This window comes from Mandrillus leucophaeus, unplaced genomic scaffold (genome assembly GCF_000951045.1).
Source record: "Mandrillus leucophaeus isolate KB7577 unplaced genomic scaffold, Mleu.le_1.0 Scaffold371, whole genome shotgun sequence".
NCBI lineage: Eukaryota > Metazoa > Chordata > Mammalia > Primates > Cercopithecidae > Mandrillus > Mandrillus leucophaeus.
Genome location: NW_012103932.1, coordinates 835005 through 854803, shown reverse-complemented (window position 1 = coordinate 854803; position 19799 = coordinate 835005). Strand labels below are relative to the sequence as shown.

The following is a 19799-nucleotide window of genomic DNA, read 5'->3' as shown; positions in this document are numbered from 1 at the left end:
ATATACACCATGGAATACTATGCAGCCATAAAAAAGGATGAGTTTGTGTCCTTTGTAGGGACATGGATGCAGCTGGAAACCATCATTCTCAACAAACTATCGCAATAACAGAAAACCAAACGCTGCATGTTCTCACTCATAGCTGGGAATTGAACAATGAGAACACTTGGACACAGGGTGGGGAGCATCACACACTGGGACCTGTCATTGGGTGGGGTTGGGGGGAGGGATAGCATTAGGAGATATACCTAGTGTAAATGACGAGTTAATGGGTGCAGCACACCAACATGGCACATGTATACATATGTAACAGTATGTATATACATACATATGTTGTGCACATGTACCCTAGAACTTAAAGTGTAATTTTTAAAAAAACTGTGAGTAATCGAGTGAACAGCTCTCTCACTTTCTCCAGAATACAGAAACAAATCAGTGCATCACCAACACTTGGAAACTCATTAAACAAGTTCTTGTGCCCCACCCCAGGCCTGCTGAATCAAACACTGGGCAGGGGGGGCGGGGGAAGCACCGTGTGATTTCATCAGCTGAACATCTCTTCCTCCTCCGCCCTACATTTCCAAATCAAATGGAGTGCTGATTATAATTTCTTGTTCACAGTACTTTTCTGCTTTTGCTTTTGGAGAGTTTGCTAATTCTTCTGGCTCAAAAAATATGGCTAAATATTTCTCTCATCGATTATTTAGAATTAGGTATTGAATGTGTATGCCTTTCTTTGCCATGTTAGCATTTACCTCTATTAATGGTGTCAGTGGTAGCACGAATAAGTAAGTGCAGTGTGATAAATACCCAACATGACTGTTCTGCATCCAAGACCTCATGGGGAAGGAAATAAGAGAGAAGATTCCTTCTTGTCTCTGCTTTCTCCTCATTACATTATCCTTGTATCTTCCCAGAGCTACAATAAAGTTTGAAGTGGAGATAACTGACTGTATTAGCCTTGTTTGGATAGTAACTAGATCGTTTTTCTTCCAATTATTATTATTTAGCAATAATTTGTACTGTGCTTTTATTCATTCCCTTGAAGCATATCTTTCTATATTTTTTAAGAAATTTGTCTCTAGTCAAAAAGATTTTAATTTCATGATAGGATTTCAAGTAAAAAATAATCTGAATCCAGAGTTTAAATGTTTCATTTATTATGCTTTATTAGAAGAGACTTGAAGCCATTCTAATATTATTAAAAATGCATTGAAAACGGCATTATTGTTGAATGTACCTTTTTGCTTTTGATTTCAATTCACTGTCACTAATTCTTTCTTTCTTTTTTCTTTTGGCCATTGTTCCAAAAGCTGAGGTCGTTTTTGCAAGTAAGGAAATACAGTTTGGATCTAGCATCTTTGATCCTGTATGCCTATCAGCTTAGTACAGCTCTTGCATATCTAGAGAGCAAAAGATTTGTACACAGGTAAGATACAGTCATAAATCTGTTAAGTTCCCTTCTGAAAAGTAGTGATCAAGAAACAGGGACCCATTTGGAGCGTCTTTGGACCCAAGGATCCCTTTGGTACCATTTTGTACCATTTCTACAAAATTGTATTCTGTATATCATTGGAATCTATTGTACACAGTTAATAGCAAGTCATGCTGCATTATGTCCTGTCAGAGTGAGATGCCAGGGCTTGTTAATACACAGTTACAGGATTTTTACACACGTGGAGTGTAAACATTGTGATACTTTCAGGTCACTTATTCCTTACACAAACGCTATAGAGAACCTGTACTTGGCAGCAGAGCAGTGAACATGTGGAAGTGGTCTCTGAAACGAATATTGTCCTGGAACTTCCCGGGACAACACAGCCTTATGAGTGACATCTGTTAGCATTCTGCGGAATTTCTGTTTATAGCCTGAGTCTCTGTTTGAATGCAAGTAAAGACCCTTAAAATTTGTTTGCCAAGTATCATATTAGAATTGGTGTTTTGTTATCCGGCATTAAAACAAACTTCATCCAAAAAAAAAAAGAAACAAAAACTAAGACTCTGAAAAAATCAACTCCATCAGCAAAATCATTTAAAAGTTTTCAGAAGGCAACTTTTATCTAATGATATCCCTTCAGGAATGGCAGTGTTATAGGCCCCAATTATATATCACTGTCTATCAGTTAATGCAATTGGTAATATGGTTTTATGAACAGTAATAAGGATTTTCATTATTTTAGAATAGACTTTGCCATCATTCAAAATAATCATTTATTAATAGGTAAATATCTGGCAAAAAGAATATATATGAAATAAATTTTGTGTGTGGGTATATATGAGATTTATTGTATATATCCTATAATATCATATAATCTGCTTGCATTGTATATAAGCTGTCTTTCAAGTGCCTATTGGTATGTCTTTATCTACGAGCTTATAGGTTTGTTTTTCTTATTTTAAGTCTTACTGTCTCAAATTCTTCTTTATCAGGGACATTGCTGCTCGGAATGTTCTGGTGTCCTCAAATGATTGTGTAAAATTAGGAGACTTTGGATTATCCCGATATATGGAAGATAGTACTTACTACAAAGGTAAGAAATCAGAGCAGTACCTAAGAAATAGGCTTGGAATCTTTAACGTATTTCTAAAAACAGTATGTTCTAATACGTTCACCTGATCTTTGACAGAGATATAAAGTTAACTAAATGGAGGAAGCAACAGTCGTCTCAGTAATGGTGCTGGAGCAGTTGGACATCCTTAGGCAAAAAATATACCTCAATTTAAACCTCTGAGTCCCATTTCAGATTAACTCAGAGTGGATTATGGACTCAATTACAAAATATTAAACTTTTAGAAAAAAACATAAGAGTAAATATTTGGCATCTAGGCCTAGGCCAGGGATCCTTAGACTTCACACCAGAAACAAGGATTCATAAAAGGAAAAAGTTGATAAACTGAACCTCATAAAAATTATAAATTTTTGTTCTGCCAAAGACCCCGTTAAAAGGATGAAAAGAGGAGCTGCAGAGTAGGAGAAGATGTGTGCCAGCCACATATCTGACAAAACTATTATCTAGAATATAAAAGGAACTCTTAAAACGTAGTGAAAAAATGACACAAAGAATGCACTTAGAAATTGGCAAAAAAATAGGAAGGGACATTTCAGTGAAGAGGATATATGGATTGCACATAAGCATGTGAAGATGTAGATGTTCCACATCTGTGTCCATTAGGAAAATGCAAATTCAGAACACAATGAGATTACAGTACATACCTGTCAGTTGTTAAAGAATATGCTGGCGAAGATGCAGAGAAACTAAATTGCTGCTGGGAATGTAAAATGGTAGAGGCATTCTGGAAGAGAGTTTGGCAAATTCCTTAAAAATTAAGCATACAAGTATTATATGACCCAGGAATTGCATGTCTGGACATTTCTTCTGAAGAAATGAAAATTTGTACACAAAACCATACTCAAATGTTCATTGCAGTTGTATCTGTAATAGCCAGAAATTCATATCAGCTCAAATGTCTTTCAATCAGTAGACACGCCATCATCTTACACCAGATGCAGCTGGTTGTATCGATTGCCTCAGTGAAGGGGATCTGACTTAAAGATACGCAGGCTGCTAACTTCAGCACCTTGGATCCATTAGTTTGGTGGGATTTTTGTTTCTTTGCTTGTTTTGAGACAGGGTCTCGCATTGTTACTCAGGCTGGAGTGCAATGGCGCAAACATTGCTCACTACAGCTTTGACCTCCTGAGCTCAAGAAGCCCACCCACCTTAGCCTCCCAAATTGCTGGTACTACAGGCATGCGTCACCATGCCTGGCTAATTTTTTGTAGAGGTGGGGTTTTGCCATGTTGCCTAGGCTGGTCTTTGATCAAACTCCTGGGCTGAAGCTATTCTCCTGCCTCCACCTCACAAAGTGCTGGGATTACAGGCATGAACCATCGGGCCCAGCCTCCATTAGTTTTTTTAACTGAAATCTAGTTTATGTCAGTTGTCTTTAATTTTGCCAATCTTGGAATCACATTGAATTGGTTCTTCAAATTATTACTGAAATAATATTTTTCTGAATAATGTTTTCATATTCCTAGAACTTTAAGGTTTAGATAAATCCATTTTGTGCTATTAATACTGCTAATTATGACTACCATTTTACAAAGGCCAATTTCTTAGGGTATTTGATTTTCATATTGCAACAAAATGAACCCAGATTTTTACATGCAAAGCTAGTCTCTTATTTTAATCTCATAACTATTTTCTTTCCATATATCGTCTGTATATTATTGCCTGTCACTTTGATTTTTAAAATTCATTTTAAATTTTTATTTTATTTTATTTTGAGACAGAATCTCACTCTGTCGCCCAGTCTGGAGTGCAGTGGCGCTGGCTGGGCTCACTGCAAGCTCCACCTCCTGGGTTCACGCCATTCTTCTGCCTCAGCCTCCCGAGTAGCTGGGACTACAGGCGCCCACCACCACACCTGGCTAATTTTTTGTATTTTTAGTAGGAATGGGGGTTCACCGTGTTAGCCAGGATGGTCTTGATCTCCTGACCTCGTGATCCGCCCACCTTGGCCTCCCAAAGTGCTGGAATTACAGACGTGAGCCACTGCACCCAGCCTAGTTTTTTAAATTAATTTTTTAAATTAAAATTTTTTTATGACAGGGTCTTGTTCAGTCACCCAGGCTGGAGTGCAGTGGCATGAGCACAAGTCACTGCAACCTCAACCTCCTGGGCTCAGGTCATCCTCCTGAGTAGTTGGGACCACAGGCACATGCCACCATGCCCAGCCAATTTTTTTATTTTTTTGTAGAGATTTGGTCTCACTTTGTTGCCTAGGTTAATCTTGAACTCATGGGCTCAAGTGATCTTCCCACCTTGGCCTCCCAAAGTGCTGGGATTACAGGCATGAGCCACTGTGCCCAGCTACCTGTCACTGTTTTTAAATGATCCTTTGATATATGAAAAGAAGATCAGTTGTTTATTCATTATAATTATTTAGTCATTTAACTTAAAAAAGACAAAGTCAGCTTTTCACTATTTTTAAATACATTTTATATCCAGCTTTGATCTTAACTGTCCCAAGTCCTAGAATTCCAATAAAGAGCTAAATTCCAAGTAGTATGATGTCCAAATTTTCGTATCATTCGAACAGCATTTTGAACAGGCAGTTGACAAATTCACACAAATATTTTCTCAGAAAAGTTAATAAGTATACATTCCATTAGGCTATAGAAATAAGTGCAAACTCCAAATAGAGATTCTTCAAAATACTCCTCTTTCTAGGAATTCTAATAGTCTTCAGAGGCAACTCATTGCTTACAGAAGAAAGTCCAGACCCTTGACATGCTGGCAGAGCCCAGCTGCTCATGCTCCATGCTTTTCTGAATCAGGGTGCTGTTCCTGTGCCCTGCTCCCTTAACCAACCCCTTCTGCTCTTACATCCTCTCCCTGCAGCCTTCCCTGGTCATCCTCTCAGTCACTGTTTCGTCTCCACTTTCAGGACACTTGGCATGCATTCACTATCTCTGTCACACCTTGTACCAAATTTGAGTATACTTCTGTCTGCCTTTTAGAATGAGAATTCTTTGAAGAAAAGGACTCGGGATTGTTCATCTTGAGAACTCAGCAGTTGAGGAAATGTTTACTGAGGTTTTGAGTGACTTGCCTTTGTGGCACAAAGAAAACGTGTAGGTCTGAAAAGGGAGCTGATTTCAGGCTTCCCTAGAGAAGTCCTTCTCAACCCATTGCCCCTTCCTGCTCCTCACATGCCTGATTATTTGTGGAGTCTGCGTTGGTGCATTCACCTAGTGGCTAACATACGTTTGTAATTCCCAAAATCAATACTCAAGGTGCTTTCATAGTCATTTGAGGACATGCACAGAGCAGCAAAAAAATTGAGTATTCCCTAATACTGAAATATGCAGCTGAGGTTCAGCAAGGCCGCAGTCTCTCCCTTCTGTCACAGCCAGAGGTGGGAGGACAGGGTCAGGGCTGGGAGGGAACGGCACAGGGCAGAGCCAGCAGCTCAGGCTCTGGTGGTTGGAGAGGTTTGAATCCCAACTCTGGGACCTGTTAGTGGGGCAGTCTTGGGCAAGTCACGTAACACATCTGAGCGTCCTTTTCTAAAGGAAATATAACCTACCAGAATGAGTTGTTTGATGAGTTAAGATTGTAATCTATGTGAGATACGAATATATGTGTACATATTTCTCCTGAGAGCAGTGGTTCTGTGTTTGCAACAACTTTATATAACATTAACTACCACCAGTGAGGATCGACTATATATTATTTATTATTAGCAGGATATGTGTATAGCAAGCATTCTAAGCTACAGATAAGTATCTCTTCTGTAAATTGTGGAATCTTACATAATGGAGTTGCACCTAATACCTGCACCTAAACCCCTGGTAAACTGGGGTTTGCTCTCCCTCCCTGTTCTTTGCCTCTCTGTAGAGAGAAGGACATTAGTATTTTATTTATCTACCATCTAACCATTCCTCACCCCTAAGTGACCTCAAAACATAAAGGAAATGAAAAGTAGTTCTTCCAAAGAAATGGAAGATTCAAGGGGTCAAATAGTTAAAGCTTTTTCCTTTGATACTGAAAATCTCAGCTTGCTCTGTTAGATTCTTAAGCAGATAACAAGGAAAATTTATTTTCTAAAATTAATCTTCTAGCTTCCAAAGGAAAATTGCCTATTAAATGGATGGCTCCAGAGTCAATCAATTTTCGACGTTTTACCTCAGCTAGTGACGTATGGATGTTTGGTGAGTATTCTTGAAAGTTTTGTATTATTTAAAAATAATATTTCATATGTTATACAAAAAAAAAATCTCTCTTTGGAATATGTAGGTTGATTTGCCTTCCCTAACCTGATCATCTCCTCATCAGACTTCTTTTGATTAATTTGACAATAAATAGCCTGGCATCTACTGTGCATCAGCTTCTGGGCACAGCTTCCATAAGGGTCCACAGTTCTAATTGCCCAGCTCCTTCCATCACTCTTCCTTTCTGTTCCCCTTTGCTGTCTCTTCTTTCCTCACAGGGGAATATTTTGCTCATTTCCTTCTTTCTTTTCTCTCTCTCCCTTTGCCGTCTAATTCATTCTTTTCATATGAATGACATTAAACAGTAAACACCTGGCCCCTCCAACCCTGAGTATCTAAAATTCTACCTTGTCTCTTTATTCTGGGGTCCAAGCTCCTTCCTAACCTATCTCAAGACTTGGAAGTTTGATCCTTTGTTTTCTGTAGCTTCTGCTTTTTTGATAATCTCATTTGTTCTTCCTCACCTGCTGTAAGGTCATCATTCTCCTGCTCTGTGGTTATTGAAATTCCTTCTAGCTGGTGTAAAAGTGTGGCTCTCATTTATTCTTTGCTACTTATTTAAAATACTTTATCCAAATTTTAAAATTACTCACTATTTTTAACATGAATGGCTCTTCCCTCGACCCCACTCTTCATTTTTCTTGGTGTTATTCCTTCTACCCAGAATGCCTTATCCTTATACCTTCTTCTTCCAGTTGAAATCCTACCTAACCCTCAAGGTCCACCTTAAATGTCCTTGAAGCATTCCTCTTCCTTTCTGTACATTTCCTACACTTTCTCTCTTTGTCATAACACTCATGTTGATTCTGTGAATAGACTTGTGGACATGTTATCTCTGCTAAATTAGAAACTACTTTGGAGGAGATGCCCTGTTAAGATTATGTACCTTTTTTCCTCTTATAAATAAAAATAACTGATCAAGTATGTGTTCTTATGTTTTTTCTTCTGTTTACTTACTGTTGATTCTTAATCATCGTTTAATGTCCCAATAGATAACTAGGTGAAGGAAGGAACTTTCAAATAGAACAGGATATGGCATGACATGATTAGAAAAAGCTCTGAAGTCCAATTGATGTGGTTCAAATCCCAAGGCCTTGATTATTAGCTGTGTAATCCACAGAGCAAGTAACTTACCTTTTCAGAGAAATTTCATGTTTCAAAACTTCTAAGATGCCTGTTTTTTTACATGTTAACATTTCTAGAACTGGAGTGTATCTTAAAATCAGTGGCATTTTACAGTCGGTAATAATTGGAGGCATTTTTTAATGTAGTTATACTTGCTTTCACTCATGTGGACTTTGTTTTGTTAATATTGTTACTGTAGTGTCTGAATGACTTTGAAAGAGCTCTTTTGGTAAGAATAAAATAAAAATTCTAAGAGGGAAGAAAGAATTGTATCACACTTTAGTTTTCAACATTATTCTCCCTTTTTTGGTCATATAAACTAATGATGTTTCCTATAATCAGTGAATGTGATTTTTGTCAAATGTGATATAATGCAGTATTGAAAGAAACATAACATAAGGTTATTGTGAGGATTAAGGGTAAGATATGAGGCTGGGCGTGGTGGCTTATGCCTGTAATTCTAGTACTTTGGGAGGCCAAGGAGGAAGGATCACTTTTAACCCAGGAGTTCAAGACCAGCCTAGGCAACATAGCAAGACCCCATCTCTACAAAAAATACAAAAATTAGCTGGTTTGGGTTGCGTGTGCCGATAGTTTCAGCTACTCAGGAGGCTGAGGTGGGAGCATCACTTGAACCTGGAAAGTGGAGGCTGCAGTGAGCTGTGATGGAGACTTTGTCTCAAAACTATATGTATTTGTAAAATGTCTAAGAAGTGTGCCAGGAACACATTAAGTTCTCCAGAAGTGATACACAGTGTTGCTACTACTGATGATATTGTTGTAACTTCTTGTGAGAAAAGCAGTACTAAGGCATTATGTTTGTCAGGTACTCTTTACATTGAAATTCTTGGATTCCTGGCTAAGTTCAGAATCTAATTCACATCAAGATGGTAATATGCCTTGCTTCCTTTGAGGCAGATTTCACTCTAGGTTCTAAAGATGCAAAAATAAAGTCACAGTTCCTTTCTTCAAGGCATCAGTTGTACATTGTTTTGTGATAGAAGTAGATTTGAAATGACAGAAACTTTTCCCAGAGGAAAAGCATTATAAAGAACTACATTACAAATGTACCTACAAGGAAGAGAGCTTGTGAGGAAGGTAAAGGGATGTTTTTGGTGTGTTCCACAGGTAGCAAGAAGCCCAGAATAACCAAGTGCAGAGCAGTGATGATAAGGCACTAGGAGAAAATATCCGCCCTTTACACCACCAGTTCTCTCCATTTCCTTTCCATTGGCACTGTATGTTCATTGCCAGTTTTAGGTTTCTTGTTTGTTTTAAAGGTGAATTTTTAAATTTTTTTTTAAATTTTAGATTCAGAGGGTCCATGTGCAGGTTTGTTACATGGATATGTTGCACAGTCCTAAGGTTTGGGCTTCAGTGGAACCTATCACCCAAATAGTGAACATAGTACCCAATGGGTAGTTTTTCAACCATTACCGACCTCGTTCCCCCCCTGCTCTTTTATTCCCCGGTGTCTGTTGTTTCCATCTTCATGTCCATATGTATCCAGTATTTAGCTCCCTCTTATAAGTGAGAACATGCAGTGTTTGGCTTTCTGTTTCTGTATTAATTCACTTCGGATACATGACTTTCAGTTGTTTCTGTGGTGCTGCAAAGGCCATGGTTTCATTCTTTTATGTCTGCATAGTATTACATGGCATGTATGTACTACATTTTCTTTATCCCATCCTAAAGGTGAATTTTTAAGGATTATTGAGAAGATACTGAGAAAGTATTGGATTTCCCAAGGGTAGAATGCAAGTAAACTTTTTGCGGTCACACTGTGGCATTTATAGACAAGATGACTTGAAGCCCAAAGAAGTTCACATCTTTCCTGGGGGAAAACAGTGACCAGTCCATGAATCAACCAGATAATGACGCCTTTATGCACTCTAGATAAGAAGAGGCCAACCTTGTTAAGGGAAACTTTTTAAGGAATCTTAGTTTTCCAGAAGCATAAGACTTACACTAGTATTTTCTTTATTGGACCTCAGGTCAGCTGCTCTAATTATAAACAGGTGAGACTGAAGTGGGGCAGATTAAAATTCAGCGTTTCCTGAACTAGTTCATTAAGCCACGAAGTACCACTGTAGCTAGTGGGCAATTTTCTAATAGTGTTTTTCTAGAGAAATAAACTGAGAAAAATTATAGCATTTTCCTTGATAATAATTTAACATTTCATTATTTACATCATATTAAATCATTAGGTTATTCTTATTTTATACTAGAGTGAATATAATGCTGCTTTGGTAGATAACTTGCCCATTACCTCCCAGCTGGTACTCTAGTGCCTAGAAAAACGATTTTCTTGGAACCTGGGAGTTACACTCTTCATACTGAGCTCACTGTTGTGTTTTCATTCCCACTTGACAGGTGTGTGTATGTGGGAGATACTGATGCATGGTGTGAAGCCTTTTCAAGGAGTGAAGAACAATGATGTAATCGGTCGAATTGAAAATGGGGAAAGATTACCAATGCCTCCAAATTGTCCTCCTACCCTCTACAGCCTTATGACGAAATGCTGGGCCTATGACCCCAGCAGGCGGCCCAGGTTTACTGAACTTAAAGCTCAGCTCAGGTAGGAGTTGGCGGGAGAGAGGGCCTGGGGGTGGGGGCAGATTATGCTGCTTCTCCTCCTTGCAGTAATAGCATTTTAAGGTCATTATATCAGTATGTCTAAGGCCAAACTATTTTTCATTCAAATGCAATTACTTCTAAAATTGATTTGCATTTCTTTTTACCTTGCTAGAGTCTTAAGTAAATTATATCTTTAAAATTTTAATAAAGCTCCAATTATGGTCAAATCTCTCTCCCCTAGCTTCTGACTTAGCATGGCTTGCAAGATCCATAATAACATAGTCCCTAGTTACCTCACTCATCTCATCTAACACAACCCTCTATCTCTATCTCCCTCACACTTTATGATCCAGCAATACCTACTTATAATTCTCCTAACACAGCTCACTGCCTTTTCACATGCTGTCTTCACTCCCAGAAATCCCTTTCCTGACCTTGGCCACCTGTAAACTTTTATTCAGTTTTCAGAACCCAGCTCAGATGTTAACCTGCTTCAGGAGGCCTTCCTAATCAGCCCTGCCCCGAAAGAGATAGTTATTCCTTTGGCACCTTTTGAATACTTCTGTTTTTATATTTAAAACATCCATTGCTTGTTCAGGTGCCGTTTTGTGGCTCCTACTTTGTGCCAGGTACTGTTAAACCCCTGGAGGAAGCACGCAGGGACATTAGTGTGCTGAATCCCTCAGAGAAGCATGTGCATACTCTACCCTGTTGCCTGGCCTGGAGAGGTTCTTGTTTGCTTGTCTGTGTCCCCAGCTATACTCAGAGCTCTTGACGGGCATCATTGTGTCTTACTGATTTCTGTAGCCGCAGTGCCAAGCATAGGATCTGGCACCATATAAGTGCTCAATAAACATTTGCTGAATTGAATTGAATTGGAGTCTAGAATGAGACTTAATACTGTAATAAACAAGATATTGTAATATAACACATAGGCATGAGAAGCTTTATTATATAAACAATACCATGGTTCAATGTGTGCTGTGTTAACCTGTTTTCACACTTGGGGACTTCCTCGATTTTACGTGTTTATGGGTTTGTTTTTCATGCTGTATTTTAGTCTTTTTCCTAAAAATCATCAACTACAGCGTCCAGGCTTTCACCATCTAGCCCAGCCTTTTCTCCACATGTTCAAGCTGTTCAACCTGCTAGACAGGATTCCTTTTAAGGAGAATATTTCAAAGAAGAATTAAGACCCATAGATAGAAGCACAAAGGATTCATCCAGTCTGAAAATGTTTGCTAAGCACCTTTGTTATTCTAAGCTAGGTTCTGTGGGTTCAACAGTGAACAAGACCCAATCCCTGCCCCCAGAGAGTTTAAAGTCTGGTGGAGGAGACCGAGGTATCACCGGTTATTACAATACAGTGAGCACCACATCAGAAAGACCAGCCACACTCTTGGTCTCCGTCCCCATAACTCTCACGCGCTGGCCTGGTTCTACTTTTTAAGGCCCCATAGAACAACCCTACTCTGCCTTTCACACGATAGGCCTTCAGGGTAATTCTAAACAGCTTCCTTACCTCCTCTTAGCTTCTTCTAGCCAAAAATCTTCAGTTCCTTAATTAATTCTCATATAACTTAACTGCCTATTCTCTCACTTTTACAGCTAGTTTTTGGACATGCTTTATTGCATGTTTTGCTCCTATTTGTTCCTCCTTGATCCTTCCTCAGGATTTGACAGTTTCTGTCCTTGACATTGTTCCTCTCTGATACCAGTTCTATCACCCTACCTCCCTGGCATCTCTTTCTACCTCACTGACTTGCCATCTCTCCACCATTACTATGAGTATTAACTGAATTTCTGTTCTCAGCCTCTTACTTTCTCCCATTTTCTCTCATTACTCTTCCTGGATGTCTGACCCATTCACACGGCTTTACTTCTCACCTCTCTCTGTCCGTAGTTCTGGTCCTGCCCTTTTCTCAAGTCCCAAACTTACATTTTGAATTGCTGGCTGGGCATCATGTTTATCCAGAAAGCAAAGCTGTTACATTCTCCTCTAAGCCAGCCCTTCCTCCTCACTTCCTCCAGGTTGGAATAGTGCCTTTATCTTCGACACCATCTTGGAGTCATGCTTCACTCCTTGTGCACACCCCCCATCCTCCATCCCGCGCTCGTCTCCCATCTGTCTGGCATCACCAGCTTAGTCAATCTTCCTGAACTGTCACTGGAAAAATAACTCCTCTGGTCAAAACAACTTTCAGTGGGGTTTTGTCACCTTTCATGTTTGGTTAAAGGCTTCCACGGTAACATTTAGGCCTCATTACATTATGGCCTGAGATTGTCTTCCCATCCCTTTCACACTTGGTAGCTAAACTAACCCTCCTCTCAGCCCAGAATGCCTCCTCCTTCACTTGGGGAGATCCTACCCATCTTTCTCGGCTTCTTTCATGCACTGGGTCTTCTGTGACTTCACAGCTGACTAGCCTCCACCCTCTGAGTCTCCAAAGCTCTTTGTTCTTATCAGGCTTACCCTATGCTGCCGTAGATGGCTGCAACCCGTGTTCAATTCAGTTTGATAAACACTGTTGAGCACCTACAGTAGCTGAACCTGGTGCTAGTCACTGGGGCAAAGATGACTAAAACACTTTTCCTGCCCTCGAGGAGCTCACAGTCTAGTATGTCTCATCCCCTACTAGACTGAAGCTCCTTGAGGACAGGGATGGTCATACTCACCTCGGTGTTGCCTGAACCTCCAGGCCAGGAACCTAGCTAGCTACATACAGAAAGGGTCACCCAGGCACTGAGTTCAAGGCTTAGAACATATGAGTGATTCTTAACATTAAGGAATGCTCCACTGAGGTAAATTATCTCCAAAAAGTATCCAATACATATTTTTAGAACTACATATAATTACTTTAAATATGTACCTGTAGTATAATTTATGGATATCTTCTTATATACTACTAGCACAGGTAATTCAGCATTCATTCATTCTGCGTTGTTCTGTTTTAGAAATGGTGTTTAACTTTGCATTTTGAACATGTATAATTGGGCTACCAAATAGGCCACCATTTTATATTATAAAATGTAACTATATAATATAATTGCTTACTTGAACATTTACATATAACAGTATATCACAATAACTAAATAGGTTACTAATTTTTTCAAAATTTTTATTATTTCCAGGATTTTAACAAAAAATAAGTTTGGATAGCCCTTTGGTAGTTAAAAACCATGGTAGTTAAAAATGTTTCCCAAATCCCATTCTTCTTCTTGACCTCGAAAGAATTCTCCTTCCCTAGCTCGAAAGAATATTTGCAAGTAGACTCAAATTACTGTGGGATTCCCCTTATCTTTAACTGGAGTGTATGTGTGTATTTTATTTTGTTGAGGCGGGATCTCCTCTGTTGCCCAGGCTGGAGTGCAGTGGCACCATCTCCGCTGCCTGTAGCCTCCACCTCCCATGCTCAAGTGATTCTCCCACCTTAGCTCCCGAGTAGCTCAGACTACAGGCATGCACACCACACCACCACACCCAGCTAATTTTTTGTATTTTTGGTAGAGATGGGGTTTCGCCATGTTGCCCAGGCTGGTCTCAAACTTCTGAGCTCAAGCAGTCCGCCCACCTTGGCCTTTCAAAGTGCTGAGATTGCAGGCATGAGCCACCATGCCCAGCCTTGTATATTTGTTTTTGACTATATTAGTTGAGAAGTGATTTTTGGTATGGAACCTTTTGGGCAAACTCATAGGAAAATCACCTCGGTCATACTTTGATGAGGTGATGTCTGTGACTCAAGAAACCTGTCCTTCCTACATCCTGTTTATTCATAGGTATTAATTCATTGAGAAGTAGAATGAGATTAACCTGCAAGTGGTCTGTTACCAAGTATAAAAAATTCCTCAATAGGAATACCTTTAATTGTTCAATACTGAAATTTTCTTATAATGCATACTTTAGCATTTTTGTGCTTTATAACTGTCAGGTTATAAGAGCGCACTAAGTATTCTTTGAGTGAGCGCACTAAGTACTTTTTGCCTGGGCGCGGTGGCTCACTCCTGTAATCCCAGCACTTTGGGAGGCCAAGGCGGGCAGATCACCTGAGGTCAGGAGTTGGAGACAAGCCTGGCCAACATGGTGAAACCCTGTCTCTACTAAAAATACAAAAATTAGCCGGGCGTGGTGGCAGGTACCTGTGATCCCAGCTACTCAAGAGGCTGAGGCAAGAGAATCGCTTGAACCTGGGAGGCGGAGGTTGCAGTGAGCTGAGATCGCGCCATTGCACTCCAGCCTGGGAGACAAGAGCTAGACTTTGTCTCAAAAAAAAAAAAAGAAAGGCATTTAACTGCTGATTAATTCAGTTAATTCTTTATGAGGTACTATGACAGGGAAACCATAATAAACAGCTTTAGTATTTGCCTTTTTGCAGGTATGTTCAAAAATAATATGTCCCAACAGTACTCTTCTTGACTAAGGTGTTGGTACCACTATTTTAAAAAAGAACATCAGCTTTATCTCAGATTAGAAAAATATTTTAGGTTAATATTAAAATTCTTAAATATATTTTAGGCAAATTAGGGCAGTAAACAAAATTATCACTTTAAAATTTTGTGTTATGATTTTTGTATATTTTAAAACTTTTTATTGGTGTTTAATAAACACACCAAGAAGTGACAGTTTACTGGATTTCCACCAGTTGGATACAGTGTGTCACCAGCATCCAAAATGAAAGTACTACCAGCATCCCAGAAATCTTCCACATGCCCCTTTCCAATCACTGTTCACCCTCCACGGGTAACCTCTATCTTGACTATAGATTGGTTCTGCTTGTTTTTGAACATGATGTAAATGGTATCAGTCAGTACTTACTTCATATATATATAATTTATTTTACTCAACAGTTTGTGGGATTAATCCATATTATTCATGTAGTTATACTCAATTCTCATTGTTGTATAGTGTTCCATTTGTGAATATACTATAGTTCATTCCACTGTTGGTGAAAATTTGTATACTTCTAATTTGGGGCTCTCAAGAATATTGCTCTGTAAATTAGATGATATAGTAAGTGGTACGTAAACAGATTTACCTGATGCTTTATGTTCTAAAGAACACCAGTCTTGTAAGTATCACCTTGGAAAACAGTCCCTGATTTTGAACTGGTCTTCCATCATTGAGCTCTTTAGGAATATTTTTAGAACCAGTACCATGTGCATTGATAGCAAGTCTCCATCCTCTACAGTTAGCTCTTCTAGTTATAACATTGAAATAGCTAGTAGTTATAGAACAATTTCTGTTGGCAGGCATTGTGCCATGAACTTTTATACACTATTTCACCTTAATCCTCACAGTCCTGGGACATAGAGGTAGTATCTTCATCGTCAGTTTACGATGATGAGGAGACTGAAACTGTGTGGTTAGGCACCTGACAGAAGGACACAGAGCTGGAATTCACCTGAGTCCAGAGCTTGAGCTATGAGCTGTCATGCTTTACTGACTGCCTTGATGTTTATTGGCTAGAAGTCATTAAGTGTGCCTGCCATTTTATGATTTGGACTGGTGAGCAGGTTGTTAATATTGGTTAGTTAAAAAGGAAAAAGAAAAAAAATACTATTACAGAGAATTCCTGCAGCTGATTTTCTTACATTGTTTGAGTATCAACCGAAGTCCTTAAAGGGAATGGCAGCATCATTAGCAGATGCACAGAGGCCCTACCCACAGGCTTTGAGGGGGACAGGACTTCCTTGTGTACTTTCAAAGTATTTTCTTACTAGTGTTACTTGTTTTATTGGCATATTTTGAGTGTGTTGTATTTTGCTGCTGTGGAACACAATAATTTCACATACATTGGGGAGCAGGTTTGGAAGTTTTGAACAAGTCACCTAGAGTTGACTTCAAGCATATCAGAGCCAAACCATGGCACAGTGTCATCCAGAGAGCCTGCTGGGAACTGCTTGTATACAGAGCTTTCACTCCAGCTGGGAGGTGTTGGAGGTTTTTGTTTGGGGGTTTTTGTTTTTGATTTTGTGTGTGTATGTTTCTTTTGGTTTTTGATTTCTAGTTATTTGTCTTAACCATGTGCTGTCATGTTTTGCTTTTTAACTTTATCAAACAAAACCAGCCTTTGGGAGAATGTTTGGTCAGGGCTATAGCTTAGCTCAGCATGGGTGCAGACAGATTTTCTTACTTTTTTTTCATATCACTTCTCAGTATCATACCTAAGTGAAGTTGCAAGGCATCTAAGGAACACAAACTATTTCAGTTGATCTGTGAGACTGCCAGTTCAAGCTATTATAGCAACACCTTGAGAGTAAATGGGCATGTGTGCGTGTATAATTCTTCAAAGAATGTTTAAAAGACTGTGTGGCCTTGGGCAAGTTACTAAGCCTCCCTTGTAAGAGCAAGATCACAAATATACTACCCATATTCTCAAGATTAAATAAATAATCTGGCCAGTCTCAGTGGCTCACACTTGTAATCCCAGCACTTTGGGAGGCCAAGGCCTGAGGTCAGGAGTTCAAGACCAGCCTGGCCAACATGGTGAAACCCCGTCTCTACTAAAAATACAAAAAAATAGCCAGGCATGGTGGCAGATGCCTGTGAATCCCAGCTACTCAGGAGGCTGAGGCAGGAGAATCGCATGAACTCAGGAGGCAGAGGTTGCAGTGAGCCGAGATTCGTGCCACTGCACTCCAGCCTGGGCAACAAGAGCGAGACTCTGTCTCAAACAAACAGATAAATAAATAAATAATCCATGTCCATTGCTCATGGTAAGCACACACACTGTGTTAGCTAATTTAGAAGTAGGTAGTAGTAACAACAAAGCTTTCCTTGAAAATCCAGAAGGGACCTGGCAGTCTTAGAGTACAGAAGAGTTATCAGTTATAGTTAGACATCCTTAAAAATATATAGTTATTTGTATTTAATTTTAAGGTAACCAGTAACAGAATTGTGCAGAATTATGAGCTTTGGAATGACAGATCTCACTTTGAATCCTGGCCCCACCACTTTACCGTCCTTGGGAAACATCTTTAGCTTTTCTTTTCTTTTTTTTGAAACAGAGTCTCGCACTATCATCCAGGCTGGAGTGCTGTGGTGCAATCTCTGCTCACTGCAACCTCCACCTCCCCTGGTTCAAGCAATTCTCTTGCCTCACCCTCCCGAGTAGCTGAGATTACAGGCGTGCACCACTGTGCCGGGCTAATTTTTTTTGTATTTTTAGTAGAGACAGGGTTTCGCCGTGTTGGTCAGGCTGGTCCTGAACTCCTGACCTGAAGTGATCCACCCTCCTGGGCCTCCAAAAGTGCTGGAATTACAGGCATGAGCCACCGTGCCCGGCCTTCTTTCTCTACTTTTCTAAAAAGTGTAGTACTCTTTCTACTCAGTAGCTACTTTCTAGGGTTCTTATGAGTTTTGAGTGAATGTTAGCTATTCTTATTATTCAGATAATAAGAATACCAAGATACTTGGTATCAAAATATCAAGCACATCTTTTTGATGTTTTACAGATGTATTATAGATACATGAATTTTAAAGTATTAATCTGTGAACAGCATCTTAAACATGTTTAACCTGTTTTGGATTCTTCACTTATCCCACAACGTGAATTTTAAATTAGAAGTCCTAGGTTTGATTAATGACATGAAATTGCTTGTACTACTGTGTGTTTTTTTTAAGTGATTTTGTATTTGCTTCCAAAATTCCTTTCAAAGGTGGTGTCTCAGTTCCTCTTTAGTCATTATACCAGTATTTTTTTTTTTTTTTTGCATTGCTATGCTGTTGGGTCTAGATATTATCTAGAAGAGTAATCTGTTTCACAATTATAGCTATGTACAGTTAAAATGTTCACAACGTGTGAACTTTAGGAGTTTTTTTGTTTGTGTTCTGTTTTGGCCCTCAGTCCTCCCAGTGATAAAAAGCAAACTGCAAATCTGAATTTAATAGGAATTTAATGTAAAATGTAAATTGTTTCTACTGAAAATTATATCTTAGCTGCTTCATATCTAACAATAATTCTTACCCCTCATTGGTTCTCACCCACACATCTCTATCGTAGTACTGTCTTTGCACAATTTGCCAAAGTGCACAATTTGGCACTTTGAAACCAATAACTTAACATCTACCTCTCTTTCTCTGCCTTAATTTTTTCTCAGACTTGCATTTTAGCAATACCTTTTGTATTATGTTTTTAGTGCTTGCTCTGGGAATTACATTATACATCTTAACTTTTCATAGTTTACTTAGAGTTAATCATTGTACTTCATATAAAATGTAGAAACTTTGCCAGCAGGAATGTCCATTTACCACCGCTACCTTGGTCCATTATGCCGAAGTTGTCATGTATGTTACATTCACATATGCCATTAGCCTCACAAAATTAGATTATGATTTTTGTCTTAAATACCATTTTAAAGAAAGTAAGGAAACTCTTCTATATTTAACTTCGTACAGTGCTCCATTCTTCTTGAAGAACTTATTTCCATTTGGTTTCCCATCAGATGAAGAATTTTTTTAGCATTTCTTGTGGTGCACATCAGTTGGTGGTGAATTCTATTAGTTGTATATTATCTAAAAATGAGCTGAACTTAACTTTGTTGATAGGAATTTCAGGTTAACAGAGTTGTAATTTTTTTTTTCCCAGCACCTTAAAGATGTTCTTTTACTGTCTTCTGCCCTGTTATGTTTAATGAGAAGTCACTGGTCATACAATTGTTACTTTGTATGCAGTGTGTCATTTTTCTCTGGCAGCTTCCATGATTTTCTTTCTTTGATTTTTCAACAGTTTAAGTAGGATGTGCTTGGGTGTGGTTTTCTTAATGTCAATTGTGTTTAGGATTTGCTGATTCAAAAGGTTGAATCTATAAACATATCCTTTATAAAATTTAGAAAAACTTAGATCATTATTTCTTCAGATATATTTTTCTGTTCTGTTTTCCTTCTCTTCTGAGATTCCAGTTGCATGTGTGTTAAGACTTCTGATGGTGTCCTTCAGGCCAAGTCCCAGAAGCTCTCATTGTCACCTTCTCTTTCCCTTGCTCTTCCTCCTCTCCCCATTCCTGACCTTCCCTGCTTCAGATTGGATCATTTTTATTCACTCACCTTCAGGTACCCTAACTCCTTTTCTATCATCCCTATCTAGTGATCACTTCATCCAATGGAGATTTTATTTCATATACTGTATTTTTTGGTAATAGAATTTCTATCTGGCTCTTTTTTTTTTTTTTTTTTTTTTGCTGTCTTACTTTGTAATCCATGATGAATAAAGTGGTGCGATTTCGGCTGAATATAATAGCTTCTTTTAAATCCTTGCTAATTTCAACATCTGAGTCATCTGTAGAATCAGTCTCCTTTAAATTTTTTTTTCTCTTGAGAATG

The 19799-nt window shown here is 38.9% G+C and overlaps 1 protein-coding gene across 1 annotated transcript in view; it reads left to right on the top strand.

Annotated features, from left to right (window-relative positions):
• Positions 1-19799, top strand: part of PTK2 (protein tyrosine kinase 2) — a 342995-nt gene that overhangs the window by 256585 nt on the left and 66611 nt on the right. Inside the window, exons 23-26 of the mRNA XM_011990150.1 lie at positions 1314-1429; positions 2431-2531; positions 6629-6718; positions 10277-10481. Coding sequence (XP_011845540.1) covers positions 1314-1429; positions 2431-2531; positions 6629-6718; positions 10277-10481 — 512 coding nt within the window. The remainder of the gene's footprint in view (positions 1-1313; positions 1430-2430; positions 2532-6628; positions 6719-10276; positions 10482-19799) is intronic.